This window comes from Heptranchias perlo, chromosome 16 (assembly GCF_035084215.1).
Source record: "Heptranchias perlo isolate sHepPer1 chromosome 16, sHepPer1.hap1, whole genome shotgun sequence".
In the NCBI taxonomy this organism is placed as follows: domain Eukaryota; kingdom Metazoa; phylum Chordata; class Chondrichthyes; order Hexanchiformes; family Hexanchidae; genus Heptranchias; species Heptranchias perlo.
The window spans coordinates 59,541,626-59,565,218 of NC_090340.1; the positions used below are offsets into that span (position 1 = coordinate 59,541,626).

The 23,593-nt window shown below is 45.5% G+C and overlaps 1 protein-coding gene across 1 annotated transcript in view; it reads right to left on the reverse strand.

Annotated features, from left to right (window-relative positions):
* Positions 1–23,593, reverse strand: part of LOC137333810 (cadherin-8-like) — a 156,993-nt gene that overhangs the window by 16,307 nt on the left and 117,093 nt on the right. The window contains exons 7-10 of the mRNA XM_067998162.1: positions 22,797–23,050; positions 14,944–15,080; positions 11,006–11,127; positions 8,536–8,653 (exon numbers count right to left, since the gene is read on the reverse strand). Coding sequence (XP_067854263.1) covers positions 8,536–8,653; positions 11,006–11,127; positions 14,944–15,080; positions 22,797–23,050 — 631 coding nt within the window. The remainder of the gene's footprint in view (positions 1–8,535; positions 8,654–11,005; positions 11,128–14,943; positions 15,081–22,796; positions 23,051–23,593) is intronic.

Sequence of the window (23,593 nt, forward strand, 5' to 3'; positions counted from 1 at the left end):
TCCTTCCAGGTGAAACAACGATTTACTTGTACTTCTTCTAAATTAGCATACTGTATTCGCTGCTCTCAATGCGGCCTCCCCTACACTGGGGAGACCAAACGCAGGTTGGGTGATCGTTTTGCTGAACACCTCCACTCAGTCCGCAAGCACAACCCTGACCTTCTGATCACTTGACACTTTAATTCTCCATCCCACTCCCGCTCTGATCTCCCGGTCCTCGGCCTCCTACACTGTTCCAATAAAGCTCAACATAAGTTTGAGGAACAGCACCTCATCTTTCGATGAGGCACTTTACAACCTTCCAGCCTCAACATTGAGTTCAACAACTTTAGATCATAACCACTGCTCCCATTTTCTCGGGCAGCAGGTGCTGGTAATGGTTTTGTTGTTACCATTTGCACCTCCTCTAGACCCATCTTTTTGTTTCTTTACTTGTCCCATTACCACCCTCCTTGCCTTGCACTATCAAACCTTTTGTCATTTAATCACTCCTGCCATCCTCTCTATCACAGGCCTACCCTTTTGTTCTTTCCTCCCCTCCCCCCTTTCCCAAGCTCTGCATTTGCTTAAAAACTGTTGAATCTTTAACTTCTTCCAGTTCTGACAAAACGTCATCGACCTGAAACATTAACTCTGTTTCTCGCTCCACAGATGCCGCCTGACCTGCTGAGTGTTTCTAACATTTTCTGTTTTATTTCAGATTTCCAGCACCCGCAGTGTTTTTGCTTTTGTCTCTCTTTCTGGAGTCTGGAACTTACTGCCTGAAAGGGTGGTGGAGGCAGAAACCCTCAACTCAGATGTGCATTTGAAGTGTCATAACCTACAGGGCTACGGACCAAGTGCTGGAAAGTGGGATTAAGCTGGATAGCTCTTTTTCGGCCGGCACGGACATGATGGGCTGAATGGCCTCCTTCTGTGCCGTAACTTTCTATGATTCTAACTGTTTCTTGCTGTCGGTCTCTGTCTCGTGGTCTGTTCGCATGTTGCTCTCTCACTGTCTTTCGCTCCGTGGTGCTCTCTCAATCTGTTTACCGGTCTATTTATCTGTGGCCCATCTCTTGCTCTTTCAGTCTGATTGCCTGTCACTGGCCCACTCAGTACAATCCTTTGTGCTTTTCATTTTCATACTATTTTAACACTCAATGGCTGAATTTCTAAAGCAAAAATCTCTCCCAAAGGTGATGATAATTGGTAAATTAGAGTAATTGGTTAATTAGAGTAATTAAAACACTAAAACATCTCAGCTGTGAAGCTGTTCGATCACCATGATTTTGCTGAACTTCTCCCAAGTGACCTTTCTTCATAATGTTAGCCTCGACAGTGGGTGTTGGTGGACTATTTGACTTTGAGTGGCATTACAGCTGAACATGATCCTACCCTCACTTGACATCTACACATGCACAGTATCCAGTCACTGCATATCCTCAACCCACCAAACCAGTGGGCAGGCGAGTGGCTGTGATATTTATTTGAAGGGATAAAGGAGAGTAATTGTTTCCCCATCCCTCGCCTCCCACAGTAAAGTGAAGACTCTCATTTCAGCTTGGACAACACTTGTTGAGACAATGGTTACACTCATTGCTCAGCAGGAGTGTCAACACTTTCCAATATCTTTCAGCCAGCACCAGGTGGGTAGTTGCTAACTGGGGTTTTGGAGATACCAGTTTTCTGAATCATACACGAGTAGTCATGGTAACAGAATGGCACACGTTTTGTTCATTCCCCCTGCACCTCTCGCCCCCTCTCCACTTGGGATGCAGCGTAGAATGGCCGCTGAGGTCTGTACGTCGTGTCCCCAGCAAGGACCCAGTGGGGTAGACTTTCAACTTGCCAAGCAGGCGTTCCCGGATGCCTTCAGGAGAGGAGGGGAGAACATCGGAAAAGAAATCCAAACAGCTCAAGTGATCATTTGTAAACTGAGTCCAAAAGTCGGTAAAGAGCTAGTGATGAATTCTTCCTTTTTGCCAACAACCTAATCACTTCTACATGGTTGGGTTTCACCTCTCTACTTAGGTCAACATTAGTTTGGCACTGTAATTTTCTTCCCTTGTTGTTATAATGAAAAGTTGAATGTATTTTACAAAAAACTGAAATGACATTTCCACAATCAGAGGCTGGTAGATTTTTTTTAAAAATAGCGTTTTGTAGTAAGAAGCAATTTGTGGTGACAATTCACATCCATGTGACTATTTGAACAGTGCTGAAAATATACACCCAAGCAGTGCTACCTGATGATTATTTAACTTGTAGAGAGATGAGAATGATTCCCCCAGCACCTGTGTCTTCAATGCACAGGCAGATGGATGGGAGGGGAATTTAAGGCAGAAAACACAATTGAAGGTTAGGGATAACATATACAAAACACTTGAGTTCTGCACCAGCAGGTTAGAACATCTGATTCCTCTCAATTTTATTGCAGTGTCTTGTCACTCCTTCCTGCCCACCTGTTATTCTGTGTTGATGGCAGAAGTGTTACAGGCACAAATGAGTGTTCGTATTCTTTTCACTGGTTTCAGTAATAATAAAGAACCTGCATTTATATAGCACCTTTCACAACCTCAGAGTGTCTCAAAGTGCTTTACAGCCAATGAAGTACTTTTGAAATGTAGTCACTGTTGTAACATAGGAAACACAGCAGCTAATTTGCGCACAGCAAGATCCCACAAACAGAAATGTGATAATGATCAGATAATTTGTTTTTGAGTGGTGTTGGTTGAGGGATAAATATTGGCCAGGACACTGGGGAAAACTCCTCTAACTCTTACTTGAAATAGTGCCATGGGACATTTACATCCACCTGAGAGAGCAGACAGGGCCTCAGTTTAACATCTCATCCAAAGGACAGCACCTCTGACAATGCAGTGCTCCCTCAGCACTGCACTGGAGTATTAGCCTTGATTTTGTGCTCAAGACTCGAACCCACAAAGAAAAGTAGTGACAGAGAGGCAAAGATTGTCTATCAGATCAAGGCTTTTTTCTTTATATCCTCTCCAGGCGACCGAAGAGCTTTCCCAGACACATCTAAGTCGTATCTAAGTGGAATGAACCTGGGATTTCCTTCTAGATTTGAATTTACTCAGGAAAGTACCTTTTCCTCCATATTCTGTGCTTCCCGCACAGAACCTATGGATGAGGACAGAAACTCTCGGTGTTGGAAATTGTGCTACCAAGGGGCTGCCTCTCTCATATCCCTACTAATTAGTAACCCCCCCATGTATCATTAAAAAATGATGAATTGGTTATTTCTCTTGTGAGAACATTGAGAGGGAGGGACCCGCTAATGCACAGGGAACAAAGCTGCCATCTCCTTCCCTTCAAATAACTACGTAATTACATGTGTAAGCTTCGGAGGGTGATTGCTAAAAGCCATTAATTAAAAACATGCAGTTCATAATTATGTAATTTTCCAAGATAACTCATCCATTTTCATTGTTCTTTCAATAAGAAATATACAAACAGAATCCGAAACTCCAATACATATGCCACTGCAGGTTTTATGTCTCAGCACTCCTATTGGCTCGGCCATGTACATTCAAACTCCACTGAGAGGATTCAGAGCAGGTTCAGGGCACCAGGATCTTTTAGGCATGTTCACGGGATTGAAGAGTTCCTCACTTCAGCTTGAGCTTGGGAAGCTGCGACAAGGAACCTGATGCTTGGAGATAGTGACAGGAAACTTGAGATTGGGAGGGAGTGACAGGAAACTTGAGGATGGGAGGGAGTGACAGGAAACTTGAGGATGGGAGGGAGTCACAGGAAATTTGAGGATGGGAGGGAGTCACAGGGAACTTGAGGGTGGGAGGTAATCACAGGGAACTTGAAGATGGGAGGGAGTCGCAGGAAACTTGAGGATGGGAGGGAGTCACAGGGAACTTGAGGGTGGGAGGTAGTCACAGGAAACTTGAGGATGGGAGGGAGTCACAGGGAACTTGAGGGTGGGAGGTAGTCACAGGAAACTTGAGGATGGGAGGTAGTCACAGGAAACTTGAGGATGGGGGAGAGTGATAAGAAATTTGAGGATGGGAGGGAGTCACAGGAAACTTGTGGATGGGAGATAGTCACAGGACACTTGAGGATGGGAGATAATCACAGGAAATGAGAGGCTGGGAGGTAGTCACAGGAAACTTGAAGATGGGAAGAAGTCACAGGAAACTTGTGAATGGGAGATGGTCACAGGACACTTGAGGATGGGAGATAGTGACAGGAAACTTGCGGTTGAGAAATAGTCACAGGAAACGTGAGTTTGGGAGGTAGTCACAGGACACCTGAGGCTAGCAGGTTGTAACAGGATACTTGGGGATGGGAGGTTATGACAGGAAAGAAAAGACCATACATTTATATAGCTCCTCATCATGTCTCTTAGAATGTTCCAAAGTGCTTCACATCCAATGAATTACCTTTGAAGTGCAGTAACTGTTGTTATGTAGGTAAACATGACAGCTAATTTGTGCGTAACAAAGTTCGACAAATAGCAAATGAGATGGATAAGCAGTTAATATATTTTTTGTCATGTTGGTTAAAAGTTGAATGTTGGCCAAAACACCAGGGGAGCGCCCTACTCTTTTTCACACAGTACATGGGATCTTTTGTGTCTATTTAAACAAAGAGATGAGGCCTTGGTTGAACTCCCTCAGTACTGCCATAAAGTGGCAGCCTAGACTATGTACTTAAGTCTTGGAGGAGACTTGAACACACAACCTCGAGAGAGGTACTAGCTGAGCTAAACTGACACTTGAAAGTCGGTGTTGGCTCATTGAAAACAAACCAGCGACCAAGATAATCTTGAATCAAATTTATGATGATAGGTTAAAGAACGAGGCTTGTTTTCTTTGAAAACAGGAAATTTTGGGTGGAGAGCTGTTTGCTCTGTTCCTGACCCCAGCTGACTTTCGAGAGCCAAGCTCTTAAGGTGAGATCCCAGCAGAATTCCTGCCCCCAGTGGGGAGCCAGGCTTGGGGAATGGTTGGAAAATGGCTGCGGCAGGACTTGGGCATGTGTTGCAGTGTAATGTGGCCACGGTAGACTCCATACACTCTCGTGTACACCCACGTTAGACCCCATACACCCTTGCGTACTCTCTTAGATCCTGTACATGGTTGCACACACTCATTCGACCCCGTACACACTCATTAGACCGTGTACACACTCATTAGACCGTGTACACGTTTGTTAGACCACGTACACCCTTGTGCACCCTCTTTGGAACCCATATACCCTTGCGCACCTGTACACTCTGGTGCTATAGGCTCATGCCCGTTGAGAGCTGGATTGAGATTGTCCACACTGATTTCACATTGGACCTTCACTGCCAGCAGATGGAAGAGATTTCCATCCTATCAGTCTGAGCTGGATTTGAAATCAGGTCGCAGAGGTGAAAGGTTAATATCCAGCAGTTCACCCATCTGTTTTTGTTCAATACTCTTATGGTCCTCTCATTCATGACACTTCAAGGGTTAACTACACATTCCCACGCTCGCTGTGAGCATTCCTCCTCACTGAGAATGCGGGATTGTGAAATTACCCCTTTTATTTCTAGATATTTGGCTGTTTAACTTGCTCTTCTGCTCCACCCCATAGTTTCCTCTCTTCATTTCCCTGCCAATTTGGATTTCCTGGCTATTCAAATCCTTCTTTCTGAAAATTTCAATTTGTTCAATGTCTTGGCTTTCACTTCCCTTTTTCTTTCTCTTACTGAATTCACTGCCATAACCCATCCTTCTGGATCATTCAGTTGCCCTTTTGTGAGCTTTCTATCTCTGTTCATCTGCTTTCTCTTTCAATTCTAAATCTCTTTCCATCCTCCTTAATTTATTCTTTGACTTTCAGCATGGAAGGAATTCACTGAATACATAATTTTTGGGTTGACTTGTTTAATAATTAGTCATCTTCACAGGCCTATTTATAGGATCTGGTAAGAACTAGTCTATTGGGACCACTGTACAATTCAGCAGAAGAATCTTGCCAATGTATTTTCAGTTTAATTGTGCTATTTTTTTTCCCAAAACATATTTGAATAGCTGGTAACTTTATAACACAGCAACTTAATGAATTAATTCAGCAAGTGACCCACAGTATGGTTTCTCCTTAGTACAATTTAGCATGAAGTAATATTTTGCTTGGCACCCAAGAGCTAAACAAAACAATAGATTTAGATAAAGAACAATTGGTAAGACATTATCTTCAGATTGTTAGCTCCTCTTGAAACTGCCCAAAGGAAAAAAAAGGGCAAATATTTGAAAAATGAAAATTTAGAAGGGTATGGGGTTAGGGTGGGGGGAATGCAAATAAATGTCTGGCTCTTTCAGACAGCTGTCATAAGTGCGATGGGCCGAATGGCCTCCTTCTATGCTGTAAAATTCTATGGGGGTCAACTGGCGGAATGGATTGCCAGCCCGTTGGAGAATCTGCCAAACTTTCAGCCCATAATTCTAGAGGAATCTCAACTTATCTACAGTTTAGTAAGTTTAGAGACAACTCATAACTCCGTCTCCTACTCTAACTGAAAACTGTGAGTTCTCAGACTGGTTTAGTGGCTGGTGCACTTCCCTTCCTCTTAAAATCTTCAAGCTTTTAAAACCCAAACTTTGAGTCACCGAATCACTCATTGTTAACTTGTCTTGCCTACTATTCTTTTCAAACTTAGTGGAATCCCAAAATAAGGGCCCTGGTCCTTCATCTTGGTGCCTCAGTCTTTTTTTTTAAATGTAATTAGCTTTTACAAACCCAACTTTAAGTATAAACAGATAAATGGGAGAGGAACTAGGTGGCATGGTTAATTGGAAAACTATCCTTTCACGTCTGGACTTGGGTTCAAATCCATGTCAAACTGAAGAGGTTGTCCTAAGTGAAATTACTTTGATCGGTCTTCATGCTGTTCCTACTCTGAGGGGGTCGACAGTGTAAAGCTGCCATATTCACAGTAAATGGTGCTAAATTTGGCAATCTGACCCAGATACATCAGAGGTGCAGTGGCTGTTGCTCTCTGAGGTTGGGGTCTGGACGTGACATGTTGGGGCTTGTGAAGGGAACATTAGCCTGTCGCTAATCAGTGCTGTATCTGGTTAGGTGTGCGCGATGCTGACGCCAAGTGTTAAAAGTAGGAGATCTGCTTAGTTTCCCAGCGACAATATCTCACTCGAGGGGAACAAATATTCACAGCCCCCTTCAACCTGATCACTATAACTCAGGACCACCGAACTCCAGATTAGCAGAGGTGATGTTCAACCCCAGTCTCAAATGATATTCACTGTCTTGAGTTTCGCCACAGTATTGACCTGTCCTGGTAGATTCTGAGGTGGGGAAGAGGAAACTGGTTCAGAGAAAAGGGGAGTCTTTCTATTCCTTTCAAGCACATCGTCTAGCAGATTGGCAAAAAAAACAATATCCTGTTCTCTGGTACAGTAGGAAATCGGAGCACTTCAATTGGTCTTGTATTAGGGAGGGCGACAAAAATCAGTCAGGGTTCTTGCTCCTGACCGCTCTGCACTGACTCTTGCTGCAAAGTGCTAGATATGCAGATGTTGGATGAGAGCCCGGATCAGCTTCAGCTGTGATGCTCTCCACAGTCGAACAGGCTGCCGGCAAGGTTCACACATAAAGAATGGGCATTGGGGTGAGGAACTAGAGGGGTCCAGACATCGGTGCAACTGTACTGTGCAACGGCAGGAGGGCACCTCCCCTTTTCACGGGTCAGGTGGGCACGAGCACCACCTCGAGCACAACCACAAATGCACTTCCCAATTGGAGTCATTTGTTTGTGCTCAGGAACGGGAACCTCGTCCTAGCCCAAGGCAATGTGATAATGACCAGATAATCTGTTTTTTGTAGTGGTGTTGGTTGATGGATAAATATTGGCCAGGAACACCGGGGAGAGCTCCCCTTGCTCTTCTTTGAAATAGTGCCATGGGATCATTTATGTCCACCCGAGAGGGCAGACGGGGGGGCCTCGGTTTAACGTCACATCTGAAAGACGGCACCTCCAACAGCGCAGCGCTCCCTCAGTACTGCGCTGGGAGTGTCGCTACTAATTCTCTGGTTGAGATCTGCTAAATCAGCACAGGCTGCAGATCAAACATGGGCCCTTCCATGTGCGTACAGTCAAGTTCCACACGGGGAGGCACATCGATCCATTGAGGTGTCACAGGAGCTGCATGATCAGCATGTATTTAATATATGTAAGGCCCTTGTATTTAGTCTTTCATAGTACATCACCCTTATTGAAATTAGTGCTCTCTCATGCAGCCGTTCTCACTGAGCAATACATTTATGTAAAATAGGAGCAATAAGACCAAAACAAAATTGCTCAGGCATAGTTACTTGGTTTATCTCTTCACTGCTGCTTTCTCTCAGAACCCTCGGAATGGATAATCTTTCAGCTAATTACTGTGGGTTATAATTAAGATCCAAAGGCACCGCAGCACGACCTGAACTTTCCTGATTGCTCATTGGCTTGCAGGCAGTGCTGTCACCGCGAAAGTGGAAGGATCTCACGTAGAAACATTGAACGTTTGGCATTTTACTTTCTGGCTCATTTACCTGCGTTGTTCTTGATCGTAAAGTTGGGGTTCCTGGAAACCTCTGGCGCCAGGCTGTAGAAGAAGTACTGTCCAGCCTTTGGGTCATCTTTGTCCGTGGCGCTGACCGTCTGAATGACCTGTTAATAATTAAATCACCACTGAAGATAAGCATTAACACTTTCATAACAAGTTTCATCTGGTGGCTCTTTTCAGCAATGACACAAACATTCTTTTGGAACGAAGATGTGGATTTGTAAGAAACAGAGGAAACCTCCCTCGGGAAAGCCCTTGTGATGTTGCTGCATGTGGCGACCAAAGGAATCTTTCCCAAGTGCTTTTACTCCTCTCCCTCCAATCTTTCTCTCCTGAAGGCGCTGTCTTAAGCCAGGGTATGGCTCCACGGGTCTGACAGGCCTCCAATACCTACCTATAGTGCCCGTTAATCGCACGCCAGCCTCGACAGTGAGCGTCAGCAAGTTATTCTCGTGCCGTGTGCGTCACGGTTGAGCCCAGCCATGACCTCATCTCGTCCACAGATGCGCAATTTTCCAGCGGGAGTTTCTGGATGGTGATTAGGAACCTGGGATGTCTTTACCTCACCTTGGCCCACAGACACTGCAAACCCCCCCCCCCCCCAGCTGAGATCAGCACAGACTGAAAGGTACGGTGGTGTGGTAGTTATGTTGCTGGACCAGAAATCCAGAGGCCTGGACTAAATAATCCAGTGAGAACGTGAGTTCAAATCCCACCATGTGAACTTGAATTCACTCTTACAAAATAATCTGGTAAAGTGACTGTGAAGATGTTGGATTGTCAGATAAAACACCAACTGGTTGATTAGTGTCCTTTAGGGAAGGAAATTTGCTGTCCTTACCCACTCTGGGCCTCTATGTGACTTCTGACCCACTTCAGCATGTTTGACTGTTAATTACCTTCTGAGGTGGGCTGGGCCTAGCAAGCTGCTCAGTTACTTCATGAAGACACACCACCAGTTTCTCTGGGCAATTAGGGATGGGCAATAAATGCTGGCCTTGCCACATCTCAAGAATGAATTGTAAAAAAAGACCCAGGGACCTTCCTGGTCTGTGTGGCTGAATTCCAGACGAGCTTGTGATTTTTAATGACCGCTCTGATTTAGGGATGTCAGGAAGGTTACTATATGGCTTTCTTGTACAGCAGGTACCAGTTGGACACTGATATCTGTTTCAGAGTGGTGCAAGCTGTTAAAGAAGTACTTTTTGAATGGTAATCACTGTTGTGGGGAAACACGGCAGCCAATTTGTGCACAGCAAGGTCCCACAGACAGAAATGAGATAAATGACCAGGTAATCTGTTTTTGTCGTGATATTGGTTGAGGGATAAATGTTGGTCAGGACACCGGGGAAAACTTCCCTGCTCTTCTCTGAAATAGTGCCATGACCTGAGAGGGCAGACGGGGCCTCGGTTTGACGTCTCATCCGAAAAGGTGGCACCTCCAACAGCGCAGCACTCCCTCAGTACTGTAAAGAAGCGTCAGTCTAGATTATGTGCTCAAGTCTTTGGAATGGGGCTTGGACCCACAACCTCTGACTCAGAGGCGAGAGTGCTACCCCCAAGGTTTGTACTCAGTGGGCTACTTGACCATGGGGGGCTAAGCCTGAACTTGTTTGCATATACATACACCTTTCAGAAGTAGTCACTGAATAATGGTCAAGCAGCAACTTTGGCTGTTTCCCACCCCCCCTTCCCCCACCAATCCCAGAGACACTGAAGCCAATTGTTACACCCCTGTGGCTGCCCTTGCTGAGATCAGCTAACCCATCACAGACCAGAGGTCAAACCTGAGAATTTCCTGGTCTATATGGCTCAGAACTGCGCTGATGCTGTTTATAGACAATATAACGCTGGTGTTCACAATAGGAGAAACTTCTTTACCCAAAGAGTGATAAGAATGTGGAACGGGCTACCACAAGGAGTAGTTGAGGCCAATAGCATAGATGCATTTAATGGGAAGCTGGATAAACACATGAGGGAGAAAGGAATAGAAGGATATCTTGAAAGGGTGAGATGAAGTCGGGAGGGTGAAGGCTCGTGTGGAATATAAACGCCAACATGGACCAGTTGGGACGATTGGCCTGTTTCTGTGCTGTAGTTTTGATGTAACTCAATGTAACAATAGTAACAATGGCACCATTTTATATGTTCAATGGCCAAAACTGAGGAGGTATTTCTGACCTAACTCACAGGGCGGGAAACCCACGAGATCAGACGAGACGCCAGTTTTACATCCCGCCTAATATTACTCTCTGTTAACTCCAATGGAGAGTAAAGTCGGGCGAGGGGATAAAACCAGCGGCCCACCTGATCCCAACAGCCTCCCGGCGGCCAGGTTAGGTTCAAATCAACTCCAATGTCTCGTTGGACTCTCACTTTGCCAGATCTAAGAATGAGTGCCTTCAGGGCCGGTGATGGGCATCAAACCTTTTAAACGGCTGCTCTGATGTACCCACCTGCCCGGATTTTCCATTTTCACACAGGTATGCTTCAGATTGTGAGGCAAGCTCAGGAGCGTTGTCATTAACATCAAGAACCTTAATGGCCATAAGCACTCGGGACACTTGGCTATGATTCCCTGCAGGGAGGAGAAAAAAAAAATAAGGGACTGTAGGTTAACACTTCCAACACTGAACTCATAAAAAGAATACATATTTGTCAAAAATTGTTCTTCATTTTCCGTGTTTTTTTTTTGTTTCTCTTCGCACTTTCTGCTGTTTTACATCACTCGGTGACCTTGATTGTTACAAAAAGGTAGCAGTTTAACTCATCCTTTCGTAGGAAGAGAAAACTGAGGGAAGAAAGGAGTTCTGAACTGTGAAACTTCTTGCATCTCTGGGTCTCCTTTTCCTCTGCAGGTTTTTAAAATGCAAGGTTGGTGTTATCGAACCATTACTTCTCAAATTACTTTGCCACTTCTCCTACTCTTTTCAACCTTGGGGCTGTCCTGCACCCTGGACCTCAGCCCTTCACCCAGGGTTACAGAGGAGCAGGAGTAGGCCATTCAACTCCTTGCCCTTGTTCCACCATTCAATTCGATCATGGCTGAACTGTACCTCAATTCCAATTACCCGTCTTTGTTCCATATCCCTTGATACCCTCACCCAACAAAAATATATCCATCTCAGAATTGAAAATTTCAATTGACCCCCCCAGCAACCACAGACTTTTGGGGGAACGAGATCTAGATTTCTTCTGCCTTTTGCGTGAAGAAGTGCTTCCTGATTTCACCCCTGAATGGCTCAGCACTAATTTAAAGACTGTGCCCTCTTGTTCTGGATTCTCCCACCAGAGGAAATAGTTTCTCTCTATCCGCCCTATCAAATCCCTTTATCATTTTAAACACCTCGATTAGATTACCCCTCTAAACTCAAGGGAATAAAAACCAAGCTTATGCAACCTGTCCTAATAAATGAACATTTTAAGCCCCGGTATCATTACGGTGAATCAGCACTGTAGCTCCTCCAAGGCCAATATATCATTCTTGAGGTTTCACTTCTTAATTTAAAAAAAACAGACATCATGTAACAAAACATCAACTTCAGCAGATTCTGCTTGAGGTATTTTTCCTCTAGCACATGAAATATTTCTTCACAAATATTTTTCCAACTCATTAAAATGCAAAATGCCTCTTCATAAATATGTGAAGCATTTAAATCAATATTAAATACACCAAATAGCAAAGAATAGCTACATGTAGTCTCGGAGAAAAAGCATTGAGATGTAAATCTCACCAAATGATCTGGCAAATATTTCACTTCAATCTGCAATGTAAACATTAATTTGAGATCCCTTCTAATTGTTATTTTAAACAGGCTAAAGAAAATAAATTATTTCTAGCTAGTTTGAATGCTCGCTTGGTAAGTGTTGTGCTATATCAAGCCATGCAGATAAGGAAAGTCCCAGGTTTGATCTCTGGTCTCTGCTGAGGAAGTTGGGCTCAACTGGATCAGTAGCTGGTGACACTATAATTGTTCCCAGTGCACGTCTACCAAGGAATGGATAATCACCCAGGATTCCCGCTCCTGATCACTATCCAGTGCAAAGCGTGGTGTGTGTGCCCTTCCCAGGAGTTCCAGGAGGTGCCAATGCACGTGCAATTTAGCCAGCTGGATTCCCAACTTTAATGAGCTCGACGAGAGAGAGCGGCGCGAGAGAAAAGGGCAAAGAATGAGATTGAAGACCAGGAAAGTGAGCTCAGAGAGAGCAAGGAGGTGAATGAGGCCAGACAGCGAGAGAAGGAAAGAGAGAGAAAAGAGCAGGGCATTAGCTCACAGCGATAGAGGGGCGCGGAATGGGTTTGCAGAGACACTGAAGGCCAGGGAATGCATTCACAGAAAATATCCTTTAGGGAAGGAAACCTGCCGTCCTTATCCTGTCTGGCCTATACATGACACCAATCCCACACCTACGTGGTTGACTCTTACCTGCCCTCTGAAGTGGCCCAGCAGGCCATGCAGTTGTCACCTTCACCACACGGACTGCAGTGGTTCAAGAAGTAGGTCCACCACCACCTTCTCAGGGGCAACTAGAGGATGGGCCAAACTTTACCTAAATGCCAAACTTGCCACATCCCGTGAATGAATAAATAAAAGAAATGAGTGACAGCGAGGGAGCTAACAGAGAAATTAAAGGGCAGGGGAATGAGTCGACAGAGAAATTTTTAAAAAATCATTCTCAGGAGGTGGGTATCACTGTCAAGGCCGGCATTTATTGCCCATCCCTAGTTTTGCTAAGAAGGTGGCGATGGGCTTTCTTTTTGAACCACTGGTAATGGTTTTTACCTCACTGACACTCACTGTCTTAGGTTTAGAATGACCGCTTGTGGGAGGTAATGGAGAGCAAATGGACGTGTATCTCAGGAAGGAGTCAGCACCTTCAAGGAGGAGAGGAGAAGATTGGAAATATATTTTTCCAGAGAGTTGATAGAGTTGTCACCCTTCAGAAGACACGAAGACATTAATTAATCACTCATCAATCTCTCTTAGTGTTGCACGTGGCGGGTGGAGATGAAATGCAGTCTTCAGGTTGTTGTTATTTTCGTATCTTCACGCTCTTCCCTTGGAGAATAGTGTGGAAGGATTCACAGGCTGATCAATAGTTCTTCCCTGGCCATAACAATCTTTATGCCAGAGGATAGGGTGGTTAGTCCTATGCAGCTGGAGGATTTTATGGGCTCCCAGAACCCATATGATGGGGGGTGGGCGAGGGGCCACACACCGATTGAGAGAATCCCACTGGATGTCAACCCAGATTTCAGAGCCATCGCTCTGGTCTCCACTCACCGGGACTGTCTGGAGCGAGGGTTTGAGCCCTCCTGACTCAGAGGCGGGAATGCTATCGCTAAGGTTCACTCCTTGGCTGAAGTGTAACGTCAAGTTACATTGAAATTACATTGAAATTACAGCACAGAAACTGGCCATTCAGCCCAACTGGTCTATGCCAGCGTTTATGTTCCTCCAGAGCCTCCTCCCTCCCTACCTCACCTAACCCTATCAGCATATCCTTCTATTCCTTTCTCCCTCATGTGCTTATCTAGCTTCCCCTTAAATGCATCTATGCTATTCGCCTCAACTACTCCTTGTGGTAGCGAGTTCCACATTCTTACCACTCTTTGGGTAAAGAAGTTTCTCCTGAATTCCCTATTGGATTTATTAACGACCATTTTATATATATGACCTCTAGTTTTGGACTCCCCCACAAGTGGAAATATTTGCTCTACGTCTATCAAACCCTTTCATTATCTTAAAGACCACTATTAGGTCACCCCTTAGCCATCCCCCAGCCTGCTCAGCCTTTCCTGATAAGTATATCCTCTCAGTTCTGGATTCAACCTTGTGAATCTTTTTTGGACTCTCTCCAATGCATCTACACCCTTTCAATAATATGGAGACCAGAACTATGCCCAGCACCTGAAGTGTGGTCTAAGCAAGGTTCTATAAAAGTTTAACATAACTTCTCTGCTTTTCAATTCAATTGGGGTTAGTGGACAGGGTATAATTGGAGGCAAACATATTTCAGTGGCCATTTTAAAGTCATGATTATCATATTCCCATTATAACTTTGTATCTCCACATTTGTAATGGGAAATGGCTATGTAAACTTGTCATGCTGTGATTACACCCACCCACCAGTGGAGGCACTGCAGTATATACACAGGCGGAGTCCGTTATAAATGTAGACAAAGGAACTTGTAATGTAAAAAGTTGACAGGAAGTCCATGCAGATGTAAGTTTTTTTTAAAATATATATTTTAGATAGATGTAACGAAGCTGCCCCATGACCATCGATAACCTCATCTGCTGCCCTGCATCTATTCCACTCCCATCCATTTTGGACTCCACAAAAGGTAGCATAAGGTTCTACCAACCCAATTGGCCAACCTGATACATACTGCTTTCTGTGGCGATAACGCTGATGTTATGCCAAACATCGGTTTCTCTGTCCAGAGGTTTTGCCAGGGTTATTTTTCCATTGTCAGCATTAACGTTGAACAACCTTTCAAGGTCGGTGTGCCGATCAATCGAATACCTACAAAACAGATAGGTTCAGTAATCATCCCAGGTAAAACACAGATACTCACGACAGAATCGGGGGAGGGGGGAGGGAGGGTAATTTTAACTTTTGGCAATAGTGCAAAATGTGCGACATTTGACTGACTACCCACTATACACCCCGCTCTATCGTCCTTTCCATTAAAGTCAACGGAAAGGAAAACTGGGAGAGGTGTATTGCTGGTGGCCGATCAAATATCACCCGTTTATACTAGAAAGAAAGAACTTGCATTTATATAGTGCCTTCCATGACCTCAGGATGACCCAAAACAGTTTACAGCCAATGAAGTACTTTTGAAGTGTGGTCACTGTTGTAATGTAGGAAATGCGGCAGACAATTTGTGCACAGCAAGCTCCCACATACAGCAATGTGATAATGACCAGATCATCTTTTTTTTTATATTCGTTCACGGGATGTGGGCGTCGCTGGCAAGGCCGGCATTTATTGCCCATCCCTAATTGCCCTCGAGAAGGTGGTGGTGAGCCGTCTTCTTGAACCGCTGCAGTCCGTGTGGTGATGGTTCTCCCACAGTGCTGTTAGGAAGGGAGTTCCAGGATTTTGACCCAGCGACAATGAAGGAACGGCGATATATTTCCAAGTCGGGATGGTGTGTGACTTGGAGGGGAACGTGCAGGTGGTGTTGTTCCCATGCGCCTGCTGCCCTTGTCCTTCTAGGTGGTAGAGGTCGTGGGTTTGGGAGGTGCTGTCGAAGAAGCCTTGGCGAGTTGCTGCAGTGCATCCTGTGGATGGTGCACACTGCAGCCACAGTGCGCCGGTGGTGAAGGGAGTGAATGTTTAGGGTGGTGGATGGGGTGCCAATCAAGCGGGCTGCTTTATCTTGGATGGTGTCGAGCTTCTTGAGTGTTGTTGGAGCTGCACTCATCCAGGCAAGTGGAGAGTATTCCATCACACTCCTGACTTGTGCCTTGTAGATGGTGGAAAGGCTTTGGGGAGTCAGGAGGTGAGTCACTCGCCGCAGAATACCCAGCCTCTGACCTGCTCTTGTAGCCACAGTATTTATATGGCTGGTCCAGTTCAGTTTCTGGTCAATGGTGACCCCCAGGATGTTGATGGTGGGGGATTTGGCGATGGTAATGCCGTTGAATGTCAAGGGGAGGTGGTTAGACTCTCTCTTGTTGGAGATGGTCATTGCCTGGCACTTATCTGGCGCGAATGTTACTTGCCACTTATCAGCCCAAGCCTGGATGTTGTCCAGGTCTTGCTGCATGCAGGCTCGGACTGCTTCATTATCTGAGGGGTTGCGAATGGAACTGAACACTGTGCAGTCATCAGCGAACATCCCCATTTCTGACCTTATGATGGAGGGAAGGTCATTGATGAAGCAGCTGAAGATGGTTGGGCCTAGGACACTGCCCTGAGGAACTCCTGCAGCAATGCCCTGGGGCTGAGATGATTGGCCTCCAACAACCACTACCATCTTCCTTTGTGCTAGGTATGACTCCAGCCACTGGAGAGTTTTCCCCCTGATTCCCATTGACTTCAATTTTACTAGGGCTCCTTGGTGCCACACTCGGTCAAATGCTGCCTTGATATCAAGGGCAGTCACTCTCACCTCACCTCTGGAATTCAGCTCTTTTGTCCATGTTTGGACCAAGGCTGTAATGAGGTCTGGAGCCGAGTGGTCCTGGCGGAACCCAAACTGAGCATCGGTGAGCAGGTTATTGGTGAGTAAGTGCCGCTTGATAGCACTGTCGACGACACCTTCCATCACTTTGCTGATGATTGAGAGTAGACTGATGGGGCGGTAATTGGCCGGATTGGATTTGTCCTGCTTTTTGTGGACAGGACATACCTGGGCAATTTTCCACATTGTCGGGTGGATGCCAGTGTTGTAGCTGTACTGGAACAGCTTGGCTAGAGGCGCAGCTAGTTCTGGAGCACAAGTCTTCAGCACTACAGCTGGGATGTTGTCGGGGCCCATAGCCTTTGCTGTATCCAGTGCACTCAGCCGTTTCTTGATATGACGTGGAGTGAATCGAATTGGCCGAAGACTGGCTTCTGTGATGGTGGGGATATCGGGAGGAGGCTGAGATGGATTATCCACTCGGCACTTCTGGCTGAAGATGGTTGCAAACGCTTCAGCCTTGTCTTTTGCACTCACGTGCTGGACTCCGCCATCATTGAGAATGGGGATGTTTGCAGAGCCTCCTCCTCCCGTTAGTTGTTTAATTGTCCACCACCATTCACGACTGGATGTGGCAGGACTGCAGAGCTTTGATCTGATCCGTTGGTTGTGGAATCGCTTAGCTCTGTCTATAGCATGTTGCTTCCGCTGTTTAGCATGCATGTAGTCCTGAGTTGTAGCTTCACCAGGTTGGCACCTCATTTTTAGGTATGCCTGGTGCTGCTCCTGGCATGCTCTTCTACACTCCTCATTGAACCAGGGTTGATCCCCTGGCTTGTTGGTAATGGTAGAGTGAGGAATATGCCGGGCCATGAGGTTACAGATTGTGCTGGAATACAATTCTGCTGCTGCTGATGGCCCACAGCGCCTCATGGATGCCCAGTTTTGAGCTGCTAGATCTGTTCTGAATCTATCCCATTTAGCACGGTGGTAGTGCCACACAACACGTTGGATGGTGTCCTCAGTGCGAAGACGGGATTTCATCTCCACGAGGACTGTGCGGTGGTCACTCCTACCAATACTGTCATGGACAGATGCATTTGCGACAGGTAGATTGGTGTTTTAGTGATGTTGGTTGAGGGATAAATATTGGCCCTGCATGCTGGGGAAAACTCCCTTGCTCTCCGCTGATCTTTTATTTCCACCTGAGAGGATTAACGTCTCATCCAAAAGACAGCACCTCTGACGGTGCACCGCTTCGCTGCAGTCTCAGCCTAGATTTTGTGCTTGAGTCTCTGGAGTGGGACTTAAACCCACAAACCTTCCAGACTCAGAGGTGAGAGTGCTGCCCACTGAGTCACAGCTGACACACTATCGCCAAACCTAAAATGATTCCCAACAAATTTCGAACTATCTCTTCGTGGCCTGAGTGCATATTTCAATTCACTGCGATAAGCTTACGGACCGGAGCTTAACAAATGCATGGATGGATGAATGATTGACAGCGGGCTAAGAAGAGCCACGTACACCAACAAAGGGCTAAATAAGTGTTGATTGTTACTCAAGTGCATTTTACTACAGAGTGACAGCCAGTTCGATACCTGCTGCTAGCATCATTCAAACCTCCTTCAAAGCTCGGCATGCTGGAAGAATAATTTTGTTTTAAATTAGCCCGTAATTGTTTTGTGCGAGATGTAGGTATTATCAGGGAGAAATAAAAACGCAAACACTTTGAAATAAGTACAGTAAATCATTTGTAAAAACAAGAGATTGTCAGTCCCTATTCGTACTGCTAGGAAATGCTTGAGTTTTCTATTTACTGAGGAAATACTTGGCTGCAATACAAGTGGCAATTCTTTCATTTTGACCTGTATTCTGCTCCATCACCCACAGGCATGGTTAAAGACAACAATGGGGGACATGTAGGAACATGTGTCTTCCTAATCCCCGTGCTGTTGTATTTTTACAATGACCTGTCAGTTGTTTCTTTTTAAATTTCTGCATGCGCTCAGTGCGTGTGTGTACGTGTGTGTGCCTGTTAGTTTGCTTACGTGCATGTGTATGAGCGTGCGTGTGTGTACTTGTGTGTGCCTGTGTGTGCACGCCTGGGTATGTGTTTGTGTGTGTGGGCACACGTGCACTTGTGTGTGCGTCCGTGGATGCTTGCATGTCTCCGTGCGTGTATGCATGGGTGTGTGCATATGTGCGTGCGTGTGTGCTCGTGCGTGTGTGTGCATGTGCCAGTGTTCACACTCGTGTTGTGGACATTCAATAAAAACAGGATCGGCTGTGATTCCCCCCGTGGCAAAACAGCCTCCTGGGATTCATGCACAAATAACAGTCAATTGGACAAGGTTCTGGAGGATGCCTAGAGCTGAAGAATCATACCCCAGCAAGCAGACATCACCTTCAGGAAAGAAGGGCAGGTGAGAGATATTGACAGAGACAATTGTTTTATCCATGCAAGACACCACAATGTGAAATGGACGGTTCATTGCTATTGTTTGAATAACACTTTAGTGAAGTATGCTGGGTAAGACTTTATATTTGTCTCTATCCCATCTTAAAATGGGTTTTAAATATTAATTGGGTTTTAAAGTTTGATTGGCTATCTCAACTGCGCATTTGAAAATTCTAAAATGACTGCTTCGAACATTACTCTGCTATAAGCTACATGGCTGAATCAGACTGAATCAGGGCAATGTAGCATTCTACACTTTCCTATTATTTGAAGCTATTTGCTTCAATTGAATAAATAGATAAATCAAACACTTCTAGTCTAAGAGCAGCACAGGTTATAAAAAGGGCACATCAATCTCTGCACCAAAAGAAAGAACGTGCATTTATATAGTGTCTTTCACAACCTCAAGACGTCCAAAAGCGCTTTACAGCCAATGAAATACTTTTGAAGTGTAATCACTGTCGTAATGTAGCCAATTTCCGCACCGCAAGGTCCAACAATCAGCAATGTGATAATAACCAGATAATCTGTTTTTTTTTTAGTGATGTTGATTGAGGGATAAATATTGGCCAGGACACCGGGAGAGAATTGCCCTGCTCTTCTTTGAATAGTGCCATGGGATCTTTTACACCCACCTGAGAGGCCTAATGGAGAGGTTTAATGTCTCACCCGAAAGACAAATTCTTGGTCTCTCAGAGACTCTTCGGTTCCAAATTAGGGACGGTCTTGGGCCGTAGACCCATTGTCTGCCAGAAAGGATCGAAACTGCCCCCAATTAATTTCACGTAGCACCTTTAGAACCAGCAGACAAATCTCCACCTGGCATGACTGAAATCAGGTGCTTGAATGGAGGAATCGAGGCACAGACTAGCATTCCTGAGGGCGACTCGAATCGCAGCCCTCACGAGAAAGTAATAGCGAGTAACGTGGGTTGGAATCCTGTTCCATCGAGGCCAAGAATTTAGGATGCGTTCATGGCAACAGTGCAATTATTTGTACTTCACAAAGGTACTACTGAGCAAATAAGCTCTTCAAACAGTTCTGTAGGCTTCAATTGTAAGCAGCTTTAAACTGCTGAATCCATGCTGGAAACATGGATTAAACCGCGACAAAATACAGGAAGACATTAATAAACTTGCAGAATGTGCGTGTAATTGGCAAATGAATTTTAAAAAAGACAAGTGTGAGGTGGTGCATTTTGGTAGGAAGAATGAGGAGGCCACATACTGCTTGGAAAATAAGAGTCTGAATGGGTTAGAGGAGCAGAGGGATCTGGGGGTACAGATACACAAATCACTAAAAGTAGTGACGCAGGATGATAAGGCCATTAAAAAAAGTAAACCAATCACTGGGGTTCATTTCTAGAGGGATAGAATTGAAAAGCAGAGAAGTTATGTTAAACTTGTATAGAACCTTGGTTAGACCACACTTGGGAGTACTGTGAACAGTTCTGGTCTCCATATTATAAAAAGGATATCGAGGCACTGGAGAAGGTGCAAAAAAGATTTACTAGTATGATACCAGGACTGAGAGGTTATAACTATCAGGAAAGATTGAGCAGGGAAGACTGAGAGGTCTTTTAGATTATGAAAGGGTTTGATACAGTAGACGTGGAGGAGATGTTTCCACTTGCAGGGGAGACCAGAACTAGGGGCCATAAACATAAGATAGTCACTAATAAATCCAATAGGGAATTCAGGAAAAAAGAAGGATTTGCTGATGGGGTGAGATGAAGCAGGAAGCGAGTAGGCAGATATGGAGCATAAACACCAGCATGGACCAGTTGGGCCGAATGGCCTGTTTCTGTGCTGTGCATTCTATGCAATTTTATGTCTTGTCCCCTTTGCATCAGTATTTGAGTGGTTTGGTTGAGTAAACCACCCCAAACCCTGTTAACAGCTTCCTACCACTGGCACTCATGAAAGGCGGCGGGTTGGGGCCTCTGGACTTCATGCTGATGCAAACACTTGCACGCTGATACCGCACTGGATTTCCCCTTACGCCAAGAAGCTGGCCAATCATGAAGTGCAACAATAGCGCTGGGAACCTGCAAGGGGTTGGACGCAGGAAATTTGGGTGGGTTCTAGGAGGGGCAACACTGACCAGCCGAAGTGCGGTATGATACAGCACAGAAGGAGGCCATTCGGCCCATCGTGTCAATGTAGGCACTATTTTAGCGCTAAACGGATGAGAGGAAAATCCTAGACCATGAACTTTAATTTTGTTTGTCTCGTCTTCCAGTCCTGCCGTCTAGCATTTGGGACTGTAGCTTCAAAGAATTGATACATCCTTAGAACTTCTGGTTAGACCCCATTTAGAGTGCTGCATTTAGTTCTGGGCACCGCACCTCAGGAAGGACGTATTGGCCTTGGAGGGGGTGCAGTGCAGATTCACCAGAATGACGCCTGGGCTAAAAGGGTTAAATTATGAGGACAGCTTGCATCGGCTAGGCTTGTATTCCCTTGAATATAGAAAATTAAGGGGTGATCTAATTGAAGTGTTTAAGGTGATTGAAGGATTTGCAGGGTAGATAGAGAGAAACTATTTCCTCTGGTGGGAGAATCCAGAACAAAGGGCATAACCTTAAAATTGGAGCTAGGCCATTCAGGGGTGATGTCAGGAAGCACTTCTTCACGCAAAGGGGAGTGGAAATCTGGAACTCGCTCCCCCAAAAAGTTGTTGAGGCTGGGGGTCAATTGAAAATTTCAAAACTGAGTTTGATAGATTTTTGTTAGGGAAGGGTATTAAGGGTTACGGAACCCTGGCTGGTAGGTGGAGTTAAGATACAGATCAGCCATGATCTAATTGAATGGTGGAACAGGTTCAAGGGGCTGAATGGCCTACATTCTGTCCTATGTTCCTAACTGCTGTCAGGCTTCACCCATTGGGTGTGTGGGTAAATGCTCCGCCTGGTGTGGTATGGACCAGAAAGTCCTAAATTTGATCCTTGCCCTGGTGTTAAGTTCGTTTGTCCTAACCCGGGCCAACAGCCGGGGCAGCGCGATTGTTCGCACCGAGCGTGAGAGATTGAAAAAAAAATCAGCTGCAAATCGTTTTCCAGTAAAGGTTACGGTTGCCTCGGGGGTTACGGTACTGGACTAGCAACCCGGAGGTGACGAGTTCAAATCCCGGTACGGCCACAAAAGCTGGCAGACTGTTGTAAAAAAAAACCCAACTGGTTCTCTAACGCCCTTCAGAGAAAGGAACCTGCCGCCCCTTACCTGGTCTGGCCTACGTGTGGTTCCATTCCCACACTAGGTGGTTGACTCAATGCCCTCAACTGGGGATGGCTAATAAATACCAGTATAGCCCACCTGCCAAGAACCAATTAACAAAGATGTATGCGTGTGGGTGTTGGGTGATCGGGCCCGGCTATGATGTCGTCCACTCTTGAATAACTTGACGACACTCAATGTCAAGGTTTACAGGTGGAACATGTTTGCTAGATGGTGGTACTTGACACATGGGACCATCCCAGCAAGGAGTCAAATTCTCAGCTGAATAGCCCGCTGACAATCACTGTCCACATTCACACAGGGTCAGTAGGACCTGAGGGAATTGCACCCCAGCAAGGAGCAAAGGCAGAACAAAGAGGTATGGGGGGGGGGGGAAAAAATGAAAGGAAACAGAAGGTGAGCTTTCATACCTAATAGGGCTAGTGATGACATCAGGGTCACGAGCCATTACTTGACCAATGACAGAGCCCACAGCTGAATTCTCCCTCACGTCCAAGGAATAGGCAGGTGACGAGAAGACAGGTGGCTCGTCAGTATCCTCCACCATGATCTTGACTGCTGCCGTGTCTTTGAAGGGTCCCTTGCTGATGAAGCGAGGATCAATATGTGCATTACCTGCCTCCACTTTCAGGGTATAGGATCTCTTGCTCTCGAAGTCCAGGGGCTGTTGGAAGTGACAGAGATGAATGCTTTTCACTAACGACTTCAAGCAGCAAGAACAAATGAATTTAACGTTGATGGATGGAAGTTATGGAGAATTAGTACATCTGCAGCAAGCCCACCAGAGCTGCCCAAGTCTACGAGTATTAGTCCTCTAAAATAATCAGGCAGCTTACCGATTATTATGCATATTTTATTTGGAGAGTGGGGAATTGCTTAGGGTGCTGTTAATTATTTCCAGCAGTAAAACACTCAAGGTCTTTTTTTTTTCTTTTCTTCCCATTCATTTATCGAGACAAATGCATTAAAATTTTAACAGTCATTACACAGATGGGGAACCGGCCTGACTATTTTTTCGTTATTAAAGACCTGCATGAGATGAGACATCCTTTCTCTCAGGAGCTCTCGTGCTGCTGCACTTCCAGCTGTACGTGGTCAAGGCAAGCCGGGGCCTGAGTCTGGTGGTGGTGGTGCCCCCAGGGCTGAGGGGGGTTGACCGCAGAAGCATTTCTTTTAAGCCTCGCACCGCTGCACTTGCCGCAGTTAT